At 36.5% G+C, this 27,176-nt stretch overlaps 3 protein-coding genes across 8 annotated transcripts; 2 read left to right on the top strand and 1 right to left on the bottom strand.

Annotated features, from left to right (window-relative positions):
* Positions 1 to 727: 727 nt before the first annotated feature.
* Positions 728 to 16,384, bottom strand: chrnb5b (cholinergic receptor, nicotinic, beta 5b). 6 transcript variants are annotated; one of them, XM_079630844.1, is made up of 8 exons: positions 16,277 to 16,384; positions 15,603 to 15,682; positions 12,993 to 13,140; positions 5,013 to 5,158; positions 4,890 to 4,934; positions 4,696 to 4,805; positions 2,788 to 3,751; positions 728 to 1,776 (listed from the first exon to the last, which is right to left on the bottom strand). In XM_079630844.1, exons 3-8 carry the CDS (start codon positions 13,042 to 13,044, stop codon positions 1,630 to 1,632), a joined length of 1,464 nt encoding a protein of 487 aa, XP_079486970.1. In that variant the 5' UTR covers positions 13,045 to 13,140; positions 15,603 to 15,682; positions 16,277 to 16,384; the 3' UTR covers positions 728 to 1,629. The 6 variants fall into 6 exon arrangements, with proteins under 6 accessions (XP_079486970.1, XP_079486973.1, XP_079486972.1 ...); XM_079630847.1 differs by lacking the exon at positions 12,993 to 13,140 and having other exon boundaries at positions 16,277 to 16,348; XM_079630846.1 differs by lacking the exons at positions 12,993 to 13,140; positions 16,277 to 16,384 and having other exon boundaries at positions 2,788 to 3,257; positions 3,516 to 3,751; positions 15,545 to 15,667.
* A 240-nt stretch (positions 16,385 to 16,624) lies between these two features.
* Positions 16,625 to 22,502, top strand: tspan6 (tetraspanin 6). The gene is made up of 8 exons (XM_079630840.1): positions 16,625 to 17,207; positions 18,496 to 18,684; positions 19,689 to 19,763; positions 19,845 to 19,934; positions 20,789 to 20,950; positions 21,041 to 21,124; positions 21,213 to 21,297; positions 21,453 to 22,502. Exons 1-7 carry the CDS (start codon positions 17,121 to 17,123, stop codon positions 21,279 to 21,281), a joined length of 756 nt encoding a protein of 251 aa, XP_079486966.1. The 5' UTR covers positions 16,625 to 17,120; the 3' UTR covers positions 21,282 to 21,297; positions 21,453 to 22,502.
* A 150-nt stretch (positions 22,503 to 22,652) lies between these two features.
* mid1ip1l (MID1 interacting protein 1, like) lies at positions 22,653 to 24,926 on the top strand. Its single transcript, XM_079630841.1, has 2 exons — positions 22,653 to 23,013; positions 23,745 to 24,926. The coding sequence occupies exon 2, from the start codon at positions 23,752 to 23,754 to the stop codon at positions 24,238 to 24,240; it is 489 nt and encodes a 162-aa protein (XP_079486967.1). The 5' UTR covers positions 22,653 to 23,013; positions 23,745 to 23,751; the 3' UTR covers positions 24,241 to 24,926.
* Positions 24,927 to 27,176: the final 2,250 nt, after the last annotated feature.

The following is a 27,176-nucleotide window of genomic DNA, read 5'->3' as shown; positions in this document are numbered from 1 at the left end:
GGTGAAAAGGCCCCCTTCTGCATTGCAGATGCATGCTTTGTTTTTTATTTACCAGTGTAGTGTTAAAAGCAGTCATGTGGAAGCACAGAAAAAAACATTGTTTTAACAGATTCTCTTTTCTAGTGTTATTTTGTGGTTTAATAACAGTCTTTTTTTAATAGTGAGCTAAATACACAGATTCTTTTGCTTGTCAAACTGTTAATAAAAAGTTAATGTTCATGTTAGTTTGCAGTGCACTAATGTTACCAGACGCAACTTTCGATACAAATATATTATTACATAACATTCACAATTATATTCGTAAATGTTGAAATTAACATTAACTAAGATTAATCTGTAACACTTTAAAATAAGGTTCATTAGTTAACATTAGTTAATGTATGAACTAACATGAACTAACAATGACCAAGACATTCGTTACAGTATTCATTCATCTTTATTACCGTAGTTAATACAAATACAGCTGTTCAATGTTTGTTCATGTTACTTCACAGTGCATTACCTAACGTTAGCAAATACAACCTTTGATTAACCTTATTGTTAAGTGTTAACGATTAATAAATGCTGTATAAATATTGTCGTGGTTAGTTCAAGTTAACAAATGAAACCTTGTTGTAAAGTGTAAACCTGAAGAGATTTTTCCTTGCCCTTATGACTAAAGATAAATGAATTATATACATACTACACATCAGCAGTAAAATGTACAAATGAAAGCGCAAACATGAAACAATTTTGTATGGTTTTAATTAACTTTTCTTATTATATCACATAATCATCATATTAAAATGACATGATAATTATATGTTAAGCACTCATCAGTAATTCCAACGACAGCACGTTCAAAAATCTGTCTTTAAATATGTCAATCAAAATGCTGTTGCAAGAAGCTGCCTATGTAACTTTTAAACCAATCTAACAGTATAATGGGAAAGGGGGGGGGGGGGGGGGGGGTCTTGAAAATGTGTGTTAAAGAACGGTACATGCATGTGTGTACAGGTGTGAAATCTATGTTCCAGTAAACAGCTTTTTTTTGTTATTATTATAGCCACGCCGCTATTGAGCTAGGATTTACTTTTTTTTATGACAGAATATACTGTAGTCTTGATGCATCAAAGCATCTTTAACAGGTTCCAGTTCTATAATGAGTTCCTCATCCTGCACATGAACATTTTGAGAATTTCTGAAAATTAGAATACGTTTCAGAAAAACAGTTTTGACAAATCAGGTCAAGAGGAGTGTTGGTTTGAAGACATTTTGGGATTTGGGGAGTTCTTTTCTATGAGAGGTTAGAGAATGCTGAGGCCTCCAGGGCTAAATGTTGTGGATGAATGACAGCTCTGAAGGGTTTTTTGAGTTCGGGTCAGTGTTAGAGGCAGATAAATATTCAGTGTGTGTCCAGTATTGTGCTCTGACTCAACGCCATCTAAGAACTTTGTGTCATTGTGCATTGAATGGTACACAGAGCTTAATGCTTCATGAAATGTGTCAGGTTTGAAGTCCATTGTTCGGTTTGATACAGTATTTACTAAAGTAAGCAGGAAGTCATGTCAAGTTCATAAGTCTGGGTTGTGGGGTGTGCACTGAAAATTAACAGAGGGTTGGGTTGAAGCTGGTCTGACTTTATGTGATCTACAAATCATCAGTGGTGGGTGTGTTATAGCTCTTGAAGAGCGGTTGCGTAAAGAGGCCGAGGGTTCCTGTAACACACACTAAAATAAAGATCCAGAGAAACAGACGGTCAATCACCATAGCCACGTATTTCCAGTCCTCGACAATCTGTGAGAAAGACAGAATATGCACTGATTAGTGTAGTAGTGCCCATGTTAAAGTGCTGATTATTATTTTGTATGTATATATATATATATATTTATTTATATATATATGAGGTATGCACCAAAACCAGGAATTCATTTTGCGAGGGTGGTTGTTGTAAAATTGTAACAACTTTATATATAGTCTAAAATATATAAAATGTCCCACATACATACATTCACACATATATATATTCAAACAGATGAATATATATATATATATATATATATACAATATACACACACACACACATATATAAACAGATGAATATATATATATATGTGTGTGTATATATATATATATATATATATATATACAGTGCTATGCATAAGTTTAGACACCCATGCTAAAGTTGACTAAAAAGAGGAATAAAAAATCATCTTTTGGAAATTGAACTTAATGCCTTAATTTAAAAAAAATAGGAAAAATCCAACCTTTAAGGACACCAATTTTCTTTGTGAATGAATAATGTATCGTAAATAAATAAATGTTCTTCCTTAAATCACAGGGTGCATAAGTCTGGACACCCTCATGTTAAATTCCCATAGAGGCAGGCAGATTTTTATTTTTAAAGGCCAGTTATTTCATGAATCCAGGATACTCTGCATCCTGATAAAGTTCCCTTGGCCTCTGGAATTAAAATATCCCCACATCATCACATAGCCTTCACCATACCTAGAGATTGGCATGGTTTTATTTCAGTTAGCCTAACAGCTGGTTTGATTTGCATTGAGAGATGATCTTATGGAAAGTACTCCATGCCAATCTCCAGGTATGGTGAAGGCTATGTGATGATGTGGGGATATTTTAATTCTTTTAATTAAATATATATACATACATACCGGTCTATATATATATATATATAATATTATTATTAGTTTAAATAGCTGAGAACAGATGTCTTCAATTCAATTTGGTCCATTGATCTTTTTTTTTTTTTTAGTATATTTGAGTGAAAGCCAATCCAGCACTCACCCCTTCATCCTCATCCTCATTCTTCATCTTGTCAGCAATGTATCGCACTCCCTTCACAGCCTCCTCGATGTCCACAGGGCACTTTACTGCCATTCGCTTACGAAACTCTGTGTTTTCCTGCAACTCTCCAGGTCTCCAACCAATGTGTTTGGCAGAATCTTCATTGACAAAGAGGGTAGAATCAGTCTCATCAGTCTCACTTTTTGCTGGGAGATCAGATGAAGAGCGCTGCTCGTGCTTCATGCGAAATTTCGCCCGTTTGTTGGACTCTCCTGGTCTTCGCATGAAGAGGAAATCAGGCAAACGGCCCAGGAAGTAGTATTTGACCCACTTGGGCATATTGTGTGTGCTTGGGGACCGATGGTGCACGTTTAGCACACACACACTTGTAACAATTGAAAAAGTCACCAACACCATTGCAAACATCAAGTACTTTCCAATGAGGGGCACAGCGAGTGAGGTCGGAGGTACTATTTTGGAAATCAGTAAGAGGAACACAGTTAAGGCCAGAAGAACCGAAATACACAAAGTCATCTTCTCCCCACAGTCTGATGGTAGGTAAAAAACTAAGATGGCCAGTGAAGTGATAAGAACACAGGGGATGATTAAGTTAATGGTGTAGAACAGAGGTTTGCGTCTGATGATAAAATCGTAAGTTATATCCAAATACGTGATGTCATTTGGGTCTTCGTTTTTGCGACCAGGCAAGGAGACAATATCCCACTCACCGCTTGGCTTGAAGTCATCTCGGCTGGCAAAGTCTGACAGCAAGACGAGGTCGATTTCTGTGTAGTCATAAGTCCATGAGCGGAACTTGAGCGTGCAGTTTTGCTGGTCAAAGGGAAAGTCCCGGACCTCAATTTTACAGGCACTCCTATAAATGGCTGGTGGTAGCCAGGCAACCTCACCGTTATTTGACACGACTGCATTGGAGTAGAAAGACACTTCATATGTCCCATCAGCACTAAAAATGACAAACACATTGTTTTAAATTTGTTGTTTTAAATCAAATAAAATTCTAAGTATCCTATTTTGCCTTTGTGAATGATAAAGTGCATAATAAAGGTGAAACTCAAAGCTGATACTATTATCCCGAGTGCCAGCTCATCATCATGCAAAAAACGCTGTCATACTAATCTCTGTCTCAGTTCCTAAGATTAACGCAATAACTGTCCTTGGAAAAAGTTCAACCCTTCCCAAATCCTGCGTCGATGCAGCATTGTAAAAAGATTACAAAGTAAGTAATCTGCTGCAACCTGTATTTTTTATAAGGATTCAACCTTTGCATAAATAAAACCTCTTCTACATTATTTAAAGAGATAGTTCAGCAGCACACAACAGATGTTTTGAAAATGTCGTCTTTTTTTTGCCAATACAAATGAAAGTCAATGAGGTCCAGTGTGGTTTTTGACCCCACTGACTTTAGGGCTTTTCACAATTTGAATAGTTAACCCTGGGTCTATAAAGGTAAGAAGGAAACTGTCTCTTCTTCAGTCAAATTGTCGTGTTTTCTGTCGCCATTTTTCCCCTCAAACACAGAAACTACTGTTTATACAACATGCTATGTGTTCCCTGACTGTCCACAGCACATGAATTACACCACAAAAGCAGTGCTAACACTACTCTGGAGCAGGGTTTCATAACCCAGGGTAAAAAGTGGTGCTAACCCCACTTCTAAATTACAATTGTGAAACGTTCCTTTACCAATACAATAACTCGGGATTAAGTACAGAGTGAACATTTTTCATCAGTTTGTTTTCCGCAGAAGAAAGTCATTCAGTTTTGGAATGAGTGTAAAGTAAATGATGACAGAATTTTTGGGTGAACTGTCCCTTTAAGTGTTAACAAGTTCAAATAAAATCAGAACAAAATACCATGGTGTACATTTAGTGCTAGAAAGTTTCTCACTTGTTGTACAGGACAATGTCAGGCAACCATATATGCTGGGAAGGAAGGCGGACTTTCCTGATCCCTTCATACTCCTCTGGATCCCACATCAACCGGTAATCATTCCATACCTGCAAAAGACACACGCCTTAGAAAGACTTTTATTTTGAAGAAAAAAAATACTACCCAAACACAAAAAGTTCCACTGCTCATACCTGAGTAAGCCAACAGTTGGTGGTCATGATCTGCTCTCTTTCATTCTGAAATACAAACGTTAACATATACCATTGATATAATCAAATAAGGAATGTGAGGCAGCTTTTCACGTTTCAACCCACCACACTGATGAGCTGGGCAAGGGACACTTGGATTGCAATGGTGACCTGCTGGCTCTTGTTGATCGCCGGCCGGATCAGCTTGTTGTATCGGTCAGGGGAGAGTAAATAGTTTATCAACCGCTCCTCCACCTCTGCACAGCATACAGCTGAAAATCACAGACATAAACAGTTTTTTTTATGTTTTTCTAAAAGAGGTTTTGAATTTGAAATGGAAGTAATTGTTTATTTGGGATTTATCTAAATAACCTACACATACGCATGTAATAACCACAGAATTTCAAACACCATCAATATATTATACTCTACCGGTATAAGATTAAGATTTTTTTACTATATTTTTAAATCACAATACTTTTAAAAAAAAATCCAAATAACAGCTAATTAAATTCATGGTCATATGTATAGAATTATAATTTAAGGAAATAATATGAAAAAATTGTTTCATGGCCAATAAAAACTTATGACTGATAGATTTTCTAAATTATTAGCAAATGTACCAAAAGAGTAATTTTAAACATTATGTTACACTTTATTTTAAGGTGTTATTGTTACAGTGTAATTATCCATTTAAAGTCCTACTGCAGTCAGTCATTTTATCCCATAAAACTCCAACACCAAAATTACATATTTAAAAAAGATTCATGCCTTAAAATAGCTTGAATGTAACTCTACACCCTTGCCTCATTTAGTATGCAGTTCTATGAATATATACAAATTAACCCCGCCTCCACTCACTCACACCAGCTCAAAGATCCACTCATTGACGATCACACATTGATGTGATTGGTTACAAGGTAGTTTGTGACGTCAGAAACACGAGCAATTTCAAACCGCGATTTTGAGACTGTCTTTGGTTCACTGCAGTTTCAAGGAGAAAATACTGCGCAATGGTGTTGACTTGTGAATTTGTAACAATGGTTTGTCCTAAAGCTTGATTTTCACCACAGGGGGGACTTTAAGTACTGAGTAATATTAATTAATAACATGCATTTACTATAGGGTTAGACTACAGTAGGTTTGGATTAGGGCTAGTTGCTTGCAATTATGCATAATTTACATGTAACGTGTAACAAAGACTGTAAAAAAATTTTTGCTACCGGACACTGTATGCACATCAAAATAGGGAGGCCAAAAAGTAAGTTTCAGAAAGAAGCAAAAGAGAAAGCCCAAAACTCTACTGGTGTTTCTGTACCACTGTCTCTAAGGGACAGCAAGTCAGGACAAATGACATCACTCTGCGGACAAGCAGTGCGCTGTGGGGACAACGAGTACAGAGACTACAAGATTAAAGTTGACAGAAGAAGCACTGGGGCAGCAGTCAGCATTCAACACACAATCACCCAGCCTGTGCTCAGCGAGACATACTCCATCTGACTAACAGCTCAACAAGTACAGCTGAAACATGCCAGAAATTAAAAGATACACCATGATAAGCAATTTTGGGAGCCATGTGCAAACAAAGCAGAACCTCAAAAACTCAAAAATGATCTTAGTCTTAAGACTTTAACACTTTTTCAAGGCCCCAGACTGCGTATGTTCAGATAAATTAACTATTTTTAAAGACATTACTTTTTTTCAATGCTTTATGGCCTGTCTTTATAATGTATTTAGCTTCTGTATTTCTTCTAAACAAATAGTGACATATGAAATGATCATAATGAATTAATCAATTGACAGCTCTATTAGAAACATATCTCCAAAAACAAGGCAACAACAATCTGTTTTATGAATCTCTCCAAGCGCATGTTGATGCTACCTGTGATAAATGTCCCTTTAAAATGTCAAACATTACCCCCTCAAAAGAACTGACACATCCATTATGAATCCAGACAGTTACATAATGGTTTGTAAATAAGATGCACAGAAGCAACAATCCTCGTGATTCAGGGACAGCTTGCAGAGGGTCATAGAAGCCCTATCTCTCATTAAGACCCTATGGGGACGATCATTCTTTAATGCCAAACATGAGTCAGCAGTTCAGCCCATCACTGCCCCCATCAGCACATATTCTCTTTATCACAAGCTCTCACATTACAGCATATGAAAGCAGAGTCTGACAGTAATTATCATAATGAGGGGTTAGTGAGCAAAATGGCATGACCATAAATTAACACTACAAACAAAGCAGTAACCATGTTAGTTTTTGTTTTCTATTGCATCATCTTACGCATTATGGGAAACATACTGGAACAGCTTCTAGTCAAGAGTAAATATCAGATTACTATAAGAGATTTAAATATTCATCAAGTAAGACTTTCATTTTGAATTTGAATGTAAATCAATACATTCTGTTAATTGTTTTGTCTTTGTTTGTTTATTTATCTTGCATATTCAAAAGTGCATCAAAATAACTATAATATAACTGTTATATAAATATAGCCTAAGCCTTGTAGTCAAAAATATTGATATTTCGATGTATAGATTTCGATACAGATACCAGCTGCGCATTCTCACTCTCTCTTCTCTCCAACGCGAATGGACACAAAACCGCTTTCTCTCACTCGCTCGTCTCATTCGCTCCAGTTGAATTGTGCTTCTATTGCACATCATTTTAGTTATTCTCGCAGGTTTCACGCTTACACCAAAAGTGCATGCACCACTGATCTATATATAAGTGGAGATCTCGTAAAGCCGCCTTTCAAACAGCTCACGGCTACCAAATTGACTACTTTTACGGTCAAATTACTTAAACATTCAAATACATACAAAATTGTGTCAAAATGCCTGTCTTGCCAAGTATTCATGTAAATACAGTCAGTTTTGGAATGGAAATAGTTGAGAGGAAACGCATGTTGTGTAACAGTATATTGGATCCGTGTATTAGCTATTAAAGTGACAGCAGCCTAATAAACCTGCTGACATCTGTCATGTTAATCAAAGAACAATCAAAAGACAACGAGAAAATCACTGCTCTTGACTGAATAACTTTTGTAACTTTAATTGTAAGTATTAATCTCCATTTAATTTTTTACAATGGAAGCTATCCAGTTTTATTTTAGATTTGATTACTTTAATTAGTATTTCTTACATGAAAAACTTAAAGTCATGATTATTTCATTTAGTCTTTTCATTCTATTGTATATATTCAGTGCTATCGTTTGCAATTTGTTTATTTATTCTTATTTTATTACTGACTGTTTACTTGTCTTTTTTTGAAAATGTAGTTCAACGATTAAAATAAAGTCTCCCTGTGCTGTGTGTAAGTTATTACAAACAATTACCCAAATTATAAAAAAAAATTATGAGATAACAAATTATCTGTAAGGCGGTATATAAATGGTATTGAATATCAATATTTTTTTAAGGTATCGTATTGAAGTTGGAAATTCCATAATCGTGACAACACTAAGTAATATAACAGTTATCCTCAGCATAAACACAATAACTTGACATGGCTATTCAGTGTGGATTATGCTGTCTACAGTGGTGACTAATATCTATGGAAAACCCTATGAAAAAAGTGTTACTAAAACATGTGACTTGCTCAGACAACCCCCATGTCCTGCTCCAGGGCTCTTCACAAAAATACACACACTCCTAAACAACCGAGGCAGGACAGGCCAGGGCCTTGGAAAGAAACACAAACTTGCACCATCTCAAGATTATACAAAACACACACACACACTCACAGTTGCATGCACTGAGCTTTTCCACCCCGGTGCACTTCAGCTCCGTGAATAATTCAGCTGCACTAAAATAAAACCTGCCTCATCACACAGACAGCAACAACAGATACACACACCAACACAGACAAACACACACAGACCTAGTCTAACTCTCAGCATACTTTACTGGGGATAGCATAGTATTCACATAATGCACATAAACACTTCCCAATCGGAGTTAAAAATACAGTTCAATACAGTGCTCTACGGTTTGACGGGGCAGTGCTTAACCAGTGTGTATCAGCAAATGTGTTATTGTTTGAATGGCATAAATATCCACCAACTAAATTATTAAAAGCTACTCCATCTGCGGCCAAGCTTTACTGCATCAAACAACTTACATGAACATTTATACACATATTCAGTAGCTGTGGCCCTACAGTTGCCCTACTGCCGCAGTTTATGGCAGTGGCTTGGGCAGTGTGTGAGTGTCAATTCCACTTCATGCTAGCATTTAACTCTAAAAGAGAGCGTTTTGAGCTTTCTCTCACTCTCGATCAGACGCTTTCTTTCTGCTGAAGGCTTTCCCCCACACTTCAGTTTACATTAAGAATCTGAGACTGTGTGGGGGATTAAGTATATGTCACACGTTTTCTGCAATAACAGAATATATTTTCTCAATTCCAACAGAGATTATAACTTAACCAAATTGTAGGAAACCTGGTTCAGATAACCTGACTTTCATTTATTGGGCAAATCATGTCGTTTCAAGACTTTCTAAGGTTTTAATAGACTAACTGACAGGTCATTGTTGCTTTAAAAGCAACTTTAGATAGTAAAAGGAATTTCCCTACATGACAGCCACAAAAAATTGATTACAATTTAAAATGTATATAATATGTTGTTGTTATTATCATTTTATCTTGTTAACTACCATAACTATATATTTCCAACCAATGTTTGGCATTGTTAGGCATGCATGTATATATATGACATGTTGAAGTGGATCAAAAAAGTTAATTAAAGCTCTCCTAGACAAGAAGGGGTATTATTTAAAATTCATGTATAACTTTGATGAACGGTTTTTGGTTTCCACAAAAATATTAAGCTGCACAACTGTTTTCAACAGTTAATAATAAGAATGTGTTGAGCACCAAATCAATATATGATCCTTCCGAATCAGAAATCATTCTAATGTGACTGAAGACTGGAGTAACGGCTGCTGAAATTCAGCTGTGAAGTCACAGTAATAAATTACATTTCAAAATATATTAATTTATAAAATATTTGAAACTATATAAAAATATTCAAATACATGTGCATTTTCTCATATCATGACCTTGATTGCCTCTGTGTAATTGACCCACTGGTTAATGAGTGGAAATACTTCAGCAATAAAAATCATTAATGGAAGCACTGATACAGTGATCAATACTGCTAATGGCAATCACAACAGATGGAAATGGAGCCCAGTCCTTCCTTATCCATAGCTTATGCAAGGGATTAGTTTACTTTTTGTTAGAATGCAATGCCTAATAAATAATTAATCATTATTAGAGTTCAGTTAAGACACTGCCTCTACACCACACTAAATAAACTCTCCTTAGTTCAGCTAGTCATAATTTGTTCAGTTAACAGTGTGTGCAACTGTGGGGTTTGATCGCAAAACCCCAAATCCAGAAAAGTTGGGATATTTTGTAAAATGCAATAAAATCAAAAATCTGTGATTTGTTCGTTCTTTCAACTTTATTTAACTGACAAAAGTACAAAGAAAAGATTTCCAATGTTTTAACTTAACTGTATTTTGTAAATATGAAGTTTTTGTTTGTTTTTTTACGGCTGCAACACACTCCAAAAAAGTTGGGACAGAGGTATGTCTGTCCCATCACCTTTCCTTTTAATTAAACTTTTTAATATTTTGGGAATTAAGGATTATTGTTGCAGTTTTACAAGTGGACAATCTCGCCTGATATGTGACAGCTGCTCAACGGTCTGAGGTCATCGTTGTCTGATTCTCCTTTCATGATGGGTCATACATCTTCAATAAGAGACAGATCTGGACTGCAGGAAGGCAGTCAAGTACATCCACTATATAGACTAGAGTGTCCACTCAAAACCACTCTGTTGTAGCACATGCTGAATGAGGCCTGGAATTGTCTTGCTTCACAGAAAAGATGTCATCTTGATGCCATGAAATGTCTCTGTAAAATCCTTCATACACATGCAAGTCACACATGGCGTTTGCACTAATCCATTCCGTTACAGAGGCTTGCTTACCTGTCGCTCATGAAAGTCTGGATGGTCCCTTTCGTCTTTGGGACTGAGAACTCTATGCGTTTTTCTCAAAAAACAGCTGAAACGTGAACTCATCTGACCACAGCACACATTTCTACTGTCTTTTGGATCATCTGAGATGAGCTCGGGCCCAGAGAACTGGCCGGCATCTCTGCATCAAGATGATGTATAGATTTCTCCTTGCGTAACAGATTCAAGTGGCATTTCTTAATGCAGCGTCAGACTGTGTTCAGTGACAACAGTTATTCAAAGTCCTCCTGAGCACATGTGGCTGTATTTAACAGAGAAGCATGACGGTTTCTTGTGCAATGTCATCTGAGGGCTCAAAGGTCAAGCACATTCAACAGAGGTTTCCTGCATTGCACAGACTGAGATGGTGAAAGACCTAAATTCTTTGCAATCTTGCATTGAGAAATGTGATTTTTGAATTGACAATTCTCTCATGATATTTGGCAGAAAGTGATGAACCATGACCATCTTTGCTTGCAAAGACTGAGATGCTCCTTTTACACTCAATCACAATCCCCTCACCTACCAATTCAGCTGATGATTGTGGACAGTTTCAAAAGAGTTAAACTTGGATATTCTATAAGCTTTTCACTTTTATTTTCCCTCTGTCCCATCTTTTTTGGAGTGTGTAGCAGCCATCAAAAAACATTTTATTTGTACTTTAACCAGTTAAAGTTAAAAGAGAATTAACAACTCTCAGATTCTTGCAAGTCAATTGGGCATTTAATGACTAAATACATTCAAAGGAGTTATGTGCATAGTGCATGTGGAAAGAAAGCAGTGCAAGAAATGCATTCAAAACAAGCTGTCCACAGAAACAAACTATTCTGAATTTCTGTTCTGTATGTGTGTGTGTGTACGCGCATTCATGAACGTGTTTAAGAGACCCTCTGCAACTCTGACTCACTGAGCAAAAGATCTAATCAGAGTTATGACAGAGTTAGCATGCCTCAAGAACCAAAACACACACACACACACACACACATATATTACCATGCATGCCCTGAAAGTGACTGAAAAAGACACTCTAATACTGAATTGTACATTTGCTCAAGTTTACCTGCACTGCTACTTGTGGATCATGCAAATGCATGATGACCATGTAACCTTTTGGTGGCAACCAAATTGTAAATAATCGTATAGTTATTTAATGTTTAGTGTGAGTCTGATCGATGATTTTAAATCATTAAAAGTCAAGACTTCATAATTCGTACTCAATGAAAAATGATGCACTCACAAAAGACTGCTGTGTGGGCACTGACGTGATACTTCACAGTTGGAAACGGATCTGTGAGTGAACTGAGCTAGCACAGCGAACGTGTGGACTGACCCAATTTAACCCCTTTAATCCCACTAGTTACAGATGTAAAGACACTTGCTGATTTAATTTGCAAAGAGTTGTCAACTATAAATGAATGTGCAGACTGTGTTGATATGTCATGTGAATCTTTTACATGTCTGGTGTAAATAGTCACATACCCAGAGCCATTTAATTCTTGTTTTACCTTCTGAAAAAACATGTATGTCAAAACTTCACAAAAGAAAGCAATACCTGTCCTGCCAGCTAGCATATTTTAGTACATATAATATTAGGTAAGGTCTGTTATTAATTAAATATAAAAATAGATCTATATTCGTCATGCCCATAATACATACAAATTGCATTCAAGTGGGAAAACAGTCAACTGACTGATTCACAATATAACGATGTAGCCTACAATAAGTCTTAATTATTCAATTAATTAAAATTAAGAGAAACAATCTTTTTTTCTTTTTGCATTTTCCTCATAGTTGTTTGTTATAAAATATATTTTAAAATGAAAAAACAATGTGCTAAATTATTGTTCTCAATTGTCTTATGGGCAATTTTTGAACGACAAATTTTGATCAGAAATATAAAAACACGCTTTCACTAACCATATTTTTAAAATATAAATACAAAAAAAATAAGCACATTTAAGACGTAATCGTAACCATATAAAATATAGGTTAAGAGCGTAAATTTGAATGATAATGCATTTGACCATTGAAAGTAGGCTAACACACACAGAAAAAAGAGCTGCTTGCTTACTCGCCACGGTGAGCGCGACAAACCAAAGTCCTGAAGCCATCGGAACTGCCATCTCCTGTTCGAGCCTCTCCGTCCACACTTACGTCAACTGACAGACAAAGATCGCGCCTTTACAGATCCATTTTCCCCGTACACTTCACGACAGTCCCTGCGATTAAGACAAACAGATTTGTATGCGACAATGAGCAATCCAGAATTATGCGCTCAGATTGGCGCTTCTTACGCATGAAGAGTTGTCCGGTTCCTTTTCAGTGGTGATCGCCCACAAAAACGTGCGTAATGATAAAAGATCTATGGGATTCTCTTTTCTGCACGCGAACTGACTCACGCGCTCTCGGCAGACTGTGCGCTTCTCTTGCGCGCGCGGGAGACTTGACATCCGCGAACGCAATCAAGTCATGAACTTATGAGATAACAAGGCTTCTAAAACTTAAATACATTTCACAGTGCGTTTGTTTTCCCCACATGTCCAATGTCATCGAGTTTAATGTCGTTTTAAATATTATAGCCAAGCATTTTAGAGAGAGAGCAAGTGTTGGTGACCTGGAGTGGTAATATAAGTTATGGTAATTACAGACTCAACTGCACATGTTAAAAGGACTATAAATTGCCATGGTGTCTTGCATGGGCAATTGGCTAAGTGTGCGTCACGGGGGAGGAGAGTTTACTGGTCGTGTGTTCTGCACCATGAAGCATAAGACAACACTTTATTAAATAGCCTACATATTTACACTATAGTTGGTTGTTCACTTTGCCACATTATGGGAGACACTGGCATTACATTGACATTACAAAAAAAAGTTTCTCTAGCAGTGGCTTTTTTTACTACGTTGCTAGTTTAAATGTAATAAGTTTGCCCTCCAAACTTTTCAATATCATCATACTCTTTGCTATATCTGCTGAGTAAACAGGAAAACACAATAAAACCAAAATGTCATACATTCAGACAGGAGTCAACTAATTTGTAACTAACTAAGGAGTTAACAAAGTACTTGTATGTGCAGTTTTTCGCACGAGTTTTATATGTTGCAGGTCAAAACATTCGTTCACTATTTTTCAACATTATCTTTGCCGTTTCATTATATTTTTCATAATTGTTTTCCTTTTTAAATGTTGCTGAATAGCCTATAATAGACTGTTTAATAGCAGGTTTGTTATAGTGACAATTAACTTACCCCATGTAGTGTGACGCTATAGTCAACATGTCAAATTACCAGCATAATTTTGGTGGAACGAAGGAAATAGTCCCAAAAATTGTAGTCAAGACTTTAATATATGCCACTACAGAAACTGACTTTCAGAATTAAACCTAAGAAATCACTGTAAAAGAGGGATTGCCCAATTCTTGCCAGTCACTTTCTTGTGTCTCTGGTTCATTTTTGTCCTCATCCATAGACGAGAGCTTGGAGTGTCAAGTTCAGAATGAGGAGAGCGTATTGCAGTTTACTGCAGTTTCTCATAAAATAGCTGCTCTCTTCAAAGGATAAATATATAGCTAGAAAAGCATTGTTTCCTTAATTAACTTTCCATGAACTTAATTAACCACGAAAACCCCAATCACGCAAGCAAATTAATCTCTCACACATAAAATCTCACGGGGAAAGACATAACACAAAACGGCGCAAAGCAGTGGACCCTTGAAGCGAGGTATAAAGCAGAGACCTGACATTATAGTCCAAAGACAAAATGTGACTCTCTGTCTTTCCACAAACCCTGTGCAGTGTGAGAGAAATCAAGCAAGCATGAGAAAAATGAGGGAAAGGACTATAGGGAGATTTGTTTGTGTGGAGCCAAAAGGAGGCTTTAAAGTCAGTATTTCTACAAAGTGGCTATGGATCTTTAAACTCCCTAAGCCGTGCATGCAAACACATACTCAAGGCTCTCTCACTCAGCCATGCCCAAATGTTACAGCCATTAGTGTTGGGTAAATGGCTGTTAATTTAATTTAGTCTGAGTGAAAGAGGATCTCACATAATGTTACCTGATACAAACAGAAATAATTAAATACACAAACAATGCACAGCCTATCTTTTGTTTAAGGATATATATCATAGATATAGTTTCTGGGACAGACTTAATGTGTTAACAAACTGCAGTAACATTTTGTTTAGAGTATATGAAACAGATTGTGTTTTCCATCCATGTTGTGACATGTATCAGGGTAAAACAGCTTCTCAAACAAGAACAAAAAATGTAGCGCTGGACTTGATTTTGTCCTATGGGAATTGATCGGATCGTTGTGGTTTACTATTGCTTTGATATAATGTGAGTGACAGGTTGTAAATGCATATGTGTCTGCATACACATAAATATACCTACACAGACATTCACTGCTATGTTGCCCTTTACTGACTGTCTGCAGCGCTGTGTGGTTAGCCATCCCTCTCATGCTCCAATTCCCCCATTGGAAGGTGTTTGGGGACTAAGGCAGACTGCAGTATAAAGATTTAAACGCTAACTGACATTAGCTCACCATTCTGATGCCTTATGTTTACACATCAAAAGCACTCATCCGTGGATTTTCAACATGTTCCAACACAGCATTTACCTACCACATATCCAGGATAAACCACTTAACTCTTCAGCATCTGTTGGCTGATGGTTACTCACTTCAGTCATCTGATCTCCAGCAGGTGAAATTTGCTCATTCATTCTCTGCTTGGGCTGAAAAACTAGCCAAATGCATCAATCTGAGGGAAAAAATATATATTTAAAATAGTCTCTACACAACTTTTTTTTTTTAATCCACATAAACCTTTCAAACCATGTACAGTGTAAAAAAATATTGTGTGTTTAACTTAAGTTAATACAACGAAGGAGATTGGTTTAATCAACAGAAACTCAAAATATATTATCTGAACCACGACGTTCATTATCTAAGTTGATTTGACAAAAGAAAAGAAAAGGTTGTGATAAATCATGAAAATATTTTTTTTACAGTGTAAGAACATGAAATAAACAAATAAAGGCTCACTTACATATAGGCCTACTTGTTTGAAAATCGAACTGAAATGTAGGCTACAATGATTATTGCGGTTTAAAAGTTAATTCCTCACTTTTAGTCTTGGCTTACAAATCCTTGCCAAAGTTGCCAATAACCAGGCATTTACTAGCCATAGATCACTATTCAATCAAAACAATCCCATGCTAGCCATTAACCCTTTTGTAACATAGGCTAGGTCTACTCTTTTTTAGTTGGCAGCTAGACCATGACATGTGAATAATGTGCCTGATTTGGAACACTGCATGGAATTATGAAAGACACAGGGGAAAGCAAAATCTACCTGAAGCGTGATAAAACAACATAATGTGGATTTTTTCGAAGAAGACCAATTTCTGACCAATCCATAAGCAATTTGCACGCAGTCACGGTGTGTTTACTTACGCATTGCGTGGCACACTCACGTCTTTGTCTTATAGCGCCATCTTGTGGTAAAAAGTTGTAACACTGTCCCTGACCAAAACTCCAACGAAAAAAAAAATATTTGTTGTTTCATTTCCCAGACAGTGAGGATAAACAAGGATTATTGTCACTTGGGAAGTTTTTATAGATACGTGAATTTAAGCCCAACTTTAACCAGTGGGAGAATTAACTTTTAATCAATAAAATCATTGAAACTTGTTAAAGAGCCTTTTTTTTAGTTTAGCCTACTGCATGAATAGCCTGCATGAACCCTTTAGAGAAGTTTTGTACTTTGTAGAAGCACATTTTTCAACAAAATCCACTGCAGTTATTCAAAATCGAATTAATTGGCTAACCAATTAATTTTGTTGAAAGATGTGCTATTAGGCTTTTAGTTAATACGCATTTCAAATTTCAAAGTGTTTAAGTTTTATCAGAATTCATTTAAACGGAGGGGGAAAAAATCTGCCATTTTTTATATTTTATATGTAACTTATGTCCATTTTTATGTTATATTTATAGCTTTCCCAGACTAGATCCCAGTCTTTTATCTTGGTATCGGGACTTCCTGTCGGGAAAAGACTCCACAGCACCATCGCCCTTCAGTTCCTAAACAAAACTTTACCAACTCGCAGTCTCGTACCCCAATCCGCAACTTTTCCTCCAGCACTCTCCATCGAAAAATCCTGTCGCCAGCCAGATCCGCTGGGAAAACAAAAGCAGAAATGTCCCCTCCATCCGAACGTTTGCAAACCAAACCCGTGATAACGTGTCTGAAGACATTTCTCATCTCGTACAGTCTGATTTTCTGGGTGAGTTTGTTTTTGTTCTCATCAGCTTTGCATTAGCTTGAGGCTACATCTGCACAGCTAACTCACTCTGAACAATGGGCTCAGCCAACTAACACGTAGTTTGATCCTAATTTAGATTTTAACTAGATACGGTTTCCTTTTACAAAAACAATGCCATTAATTAGTTATTTACTTCTGCTTAGCAAAAGACTTTGCATAAATCCCGTCGACGACCTTTTATTGTTTACCGGCTTGTTTAAGATGTGTCGATACATTTTATGTTTTGCCTGCATTTTACATTTTATATATCAAAAGTATAGAGTAAAATGTTTGTTTTTTTTGCATACAAGTTATAATTTATTTCAGAGGAAGACCTTTAAAACTTTTTTGCCTTTTTGTACTTTGGGAAGTAACGTAGAAGTCACAGCTGTTTTGATCGATGTTCAAATATATTGATCTATTCAAACATTCAATAAGGAAACTGATATAAATAATATTTCCTAAAACGTGTCCCAAATGGATGCGAAGTCCGATGCTGCTTTTGTATCTCGACTATTTATTGCTGCTATTCACAGTGATTTTCAGCAGGCAGGGGACAGATGGTCATGTTTAATAACCCCTGCTGAGAAAGGAAAGTGGATAAAGAAAAGTAATAGTCTAAGACGCAATCAGTTGCCTATGGTCGAAAATGTAACCCCGTTTTTTATATGCATTATTTTAAAACTATACTTTATCCACATACATAAAGTATATTCACGTTAAGCAACTATATACTAACAAATCTCAATTGCTTGATTGATTATAATCACAAAATGTAAACTATATTATCACACAGCTCTATATATAAGGTTGGGTATAAAAGTATCCAACTTTATTCACACACACACACACACAATATATATACATAACGCAATGTATGGCACATCTCAACTGCTTGATTGTTTATATGGTCGCAAAATGTATAACTATAGTCAAGCTCTATGTGACATTAAGATATTAAACACCAACATCATGATTTTTATAAAGAAGAAAAGCACTACCCAAGAAAATTTTCCTTTTATTGGTTTTTATTTATTTTGACCAGTTTCTAAATAGGTCTAGGCTTATTTGCTAACAACAGTTATCAGGGATCTTGAACATTCCCTGTTTTTATTTAATTCTCTCTAAACTGTCTGAGTTTTGAAGCTGAAATTACAAGGTTGCAAGGGTGTTATCAAGAATCAGGATGGGCAAGACACGGTGCCGTAATCCCTCAGGCAAATCTATAAACACGTTTTGAATATGTCTGAGTTTTTAACTTTGTTTGTAGTTCACAGGAGTGATCCTGTTGGCTGTTGGAGTATGGGGAAAGGTTAATTTGGAGTTCGACCTCCTGCTGAGTTCAGACAAGGGCACTAATGCACCATATGTCCTCATTGGGACCGGAGCCATCATCATTATCTTCGGATTGTTCGGTTGCTTCGCGACCTGCCGTGGAAGTCCATGGATGCTAAAGCTGGTACGTTCTAAAATAAATAAAACAAGTTTCATAAATTTGGGAAAAAAAGTTGTTGGAGCACATAGGGTACACTTTGATGGCTTAAGTGATAATCCTATTATATGACATAAAATTGACCTTTCAAGAAAAATGCATGTAATGTCCCCTAAAAATGGTAATTTCAACCAACAAACCTGTTTAAAAAAAAAGAAAAAGTTTTTCTTTGTTTATTACTGCAGACCATAGACTGAAGAAAAGAAAAAGATAGGTGACTTTTTTCCACTTCCTTCCACTATAGAAAAATAAAGCCAAAACATTCCATAAATATCCGTTGCCATGTTGCACTGATTACATCATTTGGAGCCTGCGTCTGCGCAGTAGTGATCCTGGTATCAAGGTCCCGCACATACTCCCCCTCCCACAGATTCAATCACAAGCACAGCTGTAAATCATGTTACACCCGTTTTTTATAATATTACTCACTAAAACGAACACTTGAACATGCGTCAGCCTGATACTACCTAAAATGACAGAAACAGTCTTTTGAGAAAAAAATTTGTTATTTTTTTTGTCTCATTCAATGACATGGAGAGGTCTAGGTTTATGACCTATATTGCAGCCAACCACCAGGGGGCGATCAAAATGTTTTTGGCTTCACTTTTCCGGATGTGTGCAGACCAAAAAAAATGTTTTACAGTCTATGGTGCAGATCAACATTTAGTCCCAGACTAGCTAGCCCTACTGAGTGACATCTTAATTCATTGTTTATATATATTATGTATAATTATGGTTTTGTCTGTTTAACTTTGGTAAAAAGAGTTGCAAAAATGTCAAGCCTCGTATAAAATGAATAGAAATTAAAACGGCGTATTTAGTTTGACAATTGACATTTTTCTGAAAGATCTGAATATTTGTAGACATTCAGGCTGTATTTTGTCTCCTATTTATTGAAAGTGCATTGTGTTTTTAATCAACATTATTGTTAATTGTTTTTAAGCATGTTCCCTTTCTCCCTCCTCTTGTAGTATGCTATGTTCCTGATTCTTGTGTTCTTAGCTGAAATAGTGGCAGGTATATCCGGCTTTATTTTCAGACATGAGGTAATTTTCTTTCTCTTTTTTACCTTTATATTCATATGCCATCTGTTGTCTACAGCCAACTAATGTTTGTACTCTTTTTAGATTAAAGCAGTGCTTAAAGATGGCTATAAACGTGCTGAATCAACCTACACTGGTAAAGACACTGAAGATCTGGACAGGATCCAGAGAACAGTAAGCATGTATTATTAAGCAATACAAAATTAGGAATTGTTTGATACCACTTTTTCATGATATGGATACTGTGTGTGTGTGTGTGTGTGTGTGTGTGTGTGTGTGTGTGTGTGTGTGTGTGTGTGTGTGTGTGTGTGTGTGTGTGTGTGTGTGTGTGTGTGTGTGTGTGTGTGTGTGTGTGTGTGTGTGTGAGATATAAAGTCATAATAACAAAACATAGTTCACAATAGAAACAGGTTTTTAATGGGATTTGAAATAAACCCTAAAGCTGTATCTGGTTTGTTTTTTAAGCTTATTGTTTGTTGTTCCAGTGAAAATCTTATATCCAGCAATAATCTTGTAAAATAAAAATTAAGTGATTGTGAGTTTAAATTTTTACATCTGGTAAAAATCTTAATTTAAAAGAAGAACTACAATTTCAAATTACTATTTGTGCTACATGCATGAAATCCTATGAACAATATATTTGTGATAGTTATTACTACATGAATGCACACACTATAAAAATAATTTATTATGGGCTACACATGAAAGTCTTCAATGCAGAGCGGCACAAAAGCACTTTTGCGCATTCTGAATCTGGGCTCATGATGATGCTTTTAAAGCAAACCTCACTTTTTTTAGTCATAATTGTGTCATCATAATACCATAATGAAAAAGTTTTGGGCACATTTATGGTGCTTTAAAAATACTTGCAACCAAAACAGTAACAACAACCATTATGCACAGTATTGAATTTGGATTGGTCCCATCTGACTGATACCAGATTCATACAAAACATCAGGACTACATAAAACTTCACTAATCTGCTTAAATGTTTTGAGGAGCGTAATTCAATATTTTGTTCTTTGTAGCTGCAATGCTGTGGAGAGAAGAACTACACCAGCTGGGAAAAGACTGAATACTTCAAAAACAATGGCATCCCCAAAAGCTGCTGTAATGTGACTGCTGGTGTAAACTGTACATCTGATGAACTAATGGATCCTAAAAGAGCTGCATTAGTGGTCTATCAACGGGTAAGAACTGTTTCTCAATACTCCTAAATCAAGAAAATCATAAGCCTTATTTGCAATTCTGGAATTTAAAAAAAATCCTCCTCTTGTTAGGGCTGCTTCGCTCTGATGACTACAACGATGGAGGCCAATCTTGGTATTATTGCTGGAATTTCTTTTGGAATTGCATTCTTCCAGGTACTCGTCAAGCCCAGTTATTTTTTTTTAATGTTTCTGGTTTGTAATGCACCTAATGATGTCTTTTATGTGCCATTCAATTCCTCAGCTCATTGGGATATTCTTGGCATGCTGCCTGTCTCGCTATATCACCAACAACCAATATGAGATGGTGTAGCGATTCTCTTCCACGGGTACATTTTCTTACTCTTCCCTGTAGGGTGTTCTTTTTTAAATGCCACAATTTTGTGTTTTTTTACATGTCTTTTTAGTAATTATTATTATTGAACAAAATGCATTACTAGGTTATTATCTAGGGGTTCTTATTCTCACTTCTGTCTGTTTACAGGGTATCATCTGCAGATCACAGAGGGCTGAACATGACACAAAGGGAAACCATTTAGTTTCAGTGTTTTGTATGTGTGCCTTAGCTAAACATTTCATTTTATAGGATTTCTGACTGCTTTTTAAAGAATATTTCTTGTTGGTAATTACATTGAAGGGAAAAATAACCCATTCCAAAGGGATAAGATCGTTTTGCATTTGTTTTGCCCGAGTGTAAATGACAATGTAATAGTGATTTAGATATACAGAAGTTTGTAGAAAGTGCATAATGTTTTAAGCCAGTGTTAAACCAGGAACACGCAGTCAGTTATGAAGTAAACTGTGTATTGTACACCTTGACTTTTGTTCCATTGGTATTAACATGCTAAAACTTTGCATCTAGTAAAAACATTTGTAACTTTTCTTGCATACAACCTTAAAGTTCAACATTTTCCACAAAGGATATTTTGAAAAATTTGGGTCATTAAGGTATTATCCACTTCACATGTTTCATATGGAGTTTTGTTTATCATCACCAGTTCATTTTCAAGAACTAGTTTTAATACATGTACGGTATGTCCATTTCAATTTGTATTGCTGCTTTGAAAATTATGTGGTTATTTGCAATTTCTTTGCTGTCTTTATTAATGTAGCAGTGATAGTGTTTATTATAAGGTTGTTGAAAGTCATGGCTGTAACGTGCTGAACAGAAAATGTATAGTGTCTCTTTAACTTTCTCTGTGAAATGTGAAATCTGTTGTCGTTCTGGTTGATCAGGTAACAATATTTAACATGTACATAAAAGGCTACAACTATCAAAATGATCCATGCCAGGGTTGAAAAGTATTTAAAGCACCCTTGCATTTGTAAGGAAAGTAAGGTGATGTATCATCCAGATTATGTTTGAAACTATTATTCTTTTCTCTTATGTCAGCATATTCATGCTCATTAATTTGTGAGCATAAGTCAGATAAACCACCCTCTGTGCTTTGTCAGCATATGGATTTATTTTTGAGCACGTTTACGTCAAAGACTATAGATATTTATATCTTTGTAAGACAACATTTTTAACAGCCTTTTCGTGTGTTTGTTTTATTTTTCATTTTTGCAAACTGTAAAATGCATAGGAATAATAAACTGTTTTTATATGCGCATAGACTTCAGACACAGAGCCACCAGATGGCGCTATCGGTTTATTTATACACCTTTACTCTGCATACATGGTTCAGAACAGAGGAAGACTTTAATATAAAGAAATGGTTGTAGCTATTACTATGACTATTAATGAAAACACAACTACTGTTGTAGAAATTGTATTTTTTAAAAGAAGATAAAAGATAACGACAAACTTGGATGCGGCTCAAAAGCAGGCGCTTGATTGGTCCGATGCCCTGTCAATCACTTGCATCATTGGACATGACGCTTCCCCGCCTGACGTCAACAGTATAAGTTTGTCGGTCTCCTCCTGCACCCACAGAAGAAGGGAACTTTCTTCTCAATTGGAACGATATAAAGCGTCGGCAACCTCGTCAGTCTTTTGTAGTTTATTATTGGGCTATCACAGAAAATTACCAGGTTTCAATCAGGTAAGTCACTTGCATCTAAATCCTTTTTTAGATGTATTGCGTGTTATTGCAAGGTCGGTGAAGCGGTGCTTGTTTCCTGTAACGTTAAATTTGAAATGCAAGATTCTTTAGTAGTGTTACGTTCTGTACTACCGGTTTAATATTAGAACAAATATTACAATGTCAATGCAATATAAATGCAATATGTCCATCTGCACTAGCGACGCGAGGAACTAAAACTAATATTTTTTTAGAGTACGACTACGAATCGTTCATTTTAGATGGCTATTTTACAATGACTCACTTGAACCGCTTAAACCCGGAACGAAATGGTCGCTCTGAATCTGTCTGCGTGGTTCTCTGGTGAAAATACGCGGAGTTGGTTTCATTTAAATCGCGCTTTATTCGAACGTTTTAACGCTTTTCTACTGAAACGTAAATGAATTCGTGTTTAAAATAAATGCAAAATACATTTCATATTTCGAGCTGCATCATCATGGCTGCAAAAAACGGAACTAGGGCCCGTGGTTAAACTACAATAAACTGCTTTATTTTGACTGTTTTAGAGCATGTAATGCGCAATACTGACATGTCAGGGACAATGTCATGCCGTAACTTTATGACGTAAAATAATCAGTTTCTCACTCGATGTAGGCTATAATGCTTTTAGTTGTAAGAGATTATAGCCTATTGTACACTTCGTGCATCGCAATTCGTTTTGAAGTTCTGAATGTTTCACCTTTTAATTTCAGCTTTGCCATGATGCAGCTCAGCAACGACACACACTGCAACAAGCACTCACTGCTCAACGTCATGAACCGGTTCATTGCCGCTGCCAACAACATGGACGAGACCATCATGGTGCCAAGCTTACTGCGGGACGTGCCTCTGGAGGACCAGGACAGCCAAGCATCTGTTAGCCACAACAACAACGACCCCCCTTTCCCCAGCAAACAGAGGGATATGTATGAGCACTACCTGCTGGTGAAGTCCCTTAAGAACGACATGGAATGGGGCCTGCTGAAGAGGGAGATGGGTGGTGGTGCCAGCTTTCTAGAGATGGCAGTGAAGCAAGAAGAGCCGCCACAGGTGAACGGAGGAGCCGCGGAGGAGGGCTCCGACCTGGAGGGCCAGTTCCACTATCACCTCCATGGACTGTTTGCCGTTCTGTCCAAGCTCACGGTCCAGGCTGACCATCTCACAAGTCGTTACAAGAGAGAAATTGGCGGAGGTAGCCTTTTGCGATAGGATTGACTCGTTAACATCTAATGATGGACAATTCACGAACTGTTGGACTGGGAAGTGACTGCGCAGCAGTGGACCTAAAGGGCTCTAGATTCCCCTCTGCCATCAAAAGGGTTTTTTACCCAAATTAGTTGTCACGTTGCTTGTTTTGGCAGTCTCTGGTGCTTTCAGGATGTTTCCACTGGAAGTTAAAGGGCTATGAGTAGTTTTTTTGTTTTTTTTACTGACCATTTCAGCAGCGTGAATCTGTTCCAACTAGTTTTGGGTTTTGTTTTTTAAATCTCTGTATGCCAAGTCAGAAAGCCCTTGACATTGTCATTTTGAAGCTGTAGAAGAATGTGAATGCTGGCAATTCAGTTCTTCATATTAGCCAATTTGCCTTTTAATGAGGGGGTTTTTATGCATTAATGCTGCTCTTGTGCACTTGTCCATGTGTCATGGCGTGCCTTCTGTCTTCATTTCCCACTTGTGCTGTTCAAGTATGTGTGCTTGTCATGCATTGTTTCCTTTTGAACAGGACCCATTTGAGTCTGTAATGCCACTGGTTTTGTTTTGTTTTTTTGTTCTAAAAGATTAAGTTTTATATTGTGCTGTTCTGTAATATAGTGACTTATAAATAAAGTATTAACTTAAATTGTCTTCCTCTGGAGAATTGCATGGCTTCTCAAGTGCAATAAGATGCCAACACTTACCAGCGGGCTGGGTTAAATATCTAATCCTGAATGGAGTTAGTGAGTGTCTGCTAATCTGGTTTCGTAAGAGTTGCATTGTGTGACGACTGTTTTGCAAAGGCAGGTTTGAGCTTGATTCCATTAAAGGTGTTCTCGTTTGTAACGTCTTGAAGGGGTGGTAAATTCTGCAGCTCAAATTTCCAAAAGGAGTGTAAACCAACAGTTTTTCCTTATTGACTTTTAATTTATATGGACATGCCCAAAGTATGTCTCACTTTCTACAGAAGTCAGTCAGACAAGTTTATAACTAAATTAATGTATTAGTGACAATCCTTTTTGGCCAAAGTATTTTTATTTATTTTTCTCAATGTTTTGCTTCTTAAAATACATTTAAAACCAGTGTTGTAGCCTAATTGCTAATGCAGACAGTTCCTTGAGACATGACATAATTCGTATTGGTTCAAAGTGTATTAGACCCATATAAAATGTCTCATTGAGCTTATCAGTTCATGACCTTTTTTAAGATAATTAGCAATGTAAATTAAGACTGTTTTAATCTTCAGTTCTCCTGTTGTGAGTGTTTGAAATTGAATCGCATCTCAAGATGTAGGCCTGGTTTCACAGGCCTTAATTCAATTAGGACATAGGTAGCATGTCTTTGAAAAGGAAAACATTACTGGTGTGCATCTTGAGACAAAACAATGGTACTGATATGTTTTAAGATATGTGCAAGTTGCTTTCAGTTAAAACTGCTCAAATATGGGTTTTTAGTCTGGGACTAGGCTTAAGCCTTGTCTGAAACCTGGGGTAATGTTTAAGTGTTAAATAATGTATTATTTTTGCATTTCCCTATCATGCATTTTATATTCCTGACTTTATCCTTTGTGATTGGATATTGACTCTGATTTTGAAAACCCTCTCACCTTTCTTAACCAAAGTTGTGTTTTTCATCTTGTACTAAACGTTCACAACCATGAACAATACAATTATCTAACCGCCAAAGCCACAATCATGGTGACACCCATCCTTTGAGGTAATGTAGGTGGATGGAAACAAAGAATAGACAAAAGCAAAGAAAATGCGAGAATCGCCGTATATATTAAATATCAAAATGGCTGCTGTAGCTACAGAGGGGCATTATGGTATGTCAGACCAAATGTAGTACAACGATCTGACCATTCATGTGAAATAGGTCAGCGTGAGATGCGCAAACTGCCAGGCCGTCAAAGGAACTAATCTGCATGATGCATAAACTAGCAACTAAATAAGGGATTTGCAGTTGTCTTAAAATGTCATTTTGAGGCTTGAACAAACATGTAGCATGGATAGAAAAACATTTTAAAAGGCATTTATGTCGTTTCATCCACCCAGAGAGCATATTTACAGGATCCACATACGTGTATACTAGAAAATGTAAAGGTTATTATGTTGCGGAAAAAACGTTATCTAGCTTATGATAGTGCTGTCAAAGCAAGTATTAATCTCATCTAACTTAAAAGTTTGTGTTTATATTGTGTGTGTGTGTGTGTGTGTGTGTGTGTATACATATACACACACATGTATTATATAAACATAATTTATGTATATATATATATACACACATAAATTCTATTAAATTTGCTTAAACAAGATTTCCTTTTTGATGTGCTCAAACTGTTTTATCAGGGATATGCAACCGTGACAGACGGGCATGACGATAAAACCATCATAAATCATAAAGGGACTCATAAAAGCATAAATCAGTTTCTAAATGTTTGGCTGGATCAGCTCTTGCCCATGCCATGGTGCATTGAGAGACTACGTGATCATGCAATCCAGACTTGGCCGGGCACATCCAGTCTGCTGGATGATATCTAGCAGCTGCCCTTTACGTGGTCCAGAGCGTCTTGGAACCCGCAAGGGACCGTTGCTAAACAAATGTAATGCTAGTGACTGGCATTCACGTGTCAGAGACGTGGCAGAATGTTCCATGTACAATCAGATTTATGATATGGGTCAAACTGATTTAAACAGATTAGTATATATATATATAGGCTATATATATAGTTAAAGCCTGACAAGCAAAAAACTTTAATAAATCAAAATATGATTATAATTAAAAATAATACATTTAAACTTTTCCAGTGCCACATATGAGAGAGAACTAGGATGAACCGATTCAGTGGAATGAATCAGTCTTGTAAGTGTACATATAAAAGAGGACAGTTTATGGTGAACCAGAATCAAAGTTTTCAACAAAAGAGAGATAGAGGTTCATTTAGATGATCA

The sequence above is a fragment of the Phoxinus phoxinus genome (genome assembly GCF_949152265.1).
Source record: "Phoxinus phoxinus genome assembly, chromosome: 12".
In the NCBI taxonomy this organism is placed as follows: Eukaryota; Metazoa; Chordata; class Actinopteri; order Cypriniformes; family Leuciscidae; genus Phoxinus; species Phoxinus phoxinus.
This window is presented reverse-complemented; position numbering and strand designations above follow the sequence as displayed.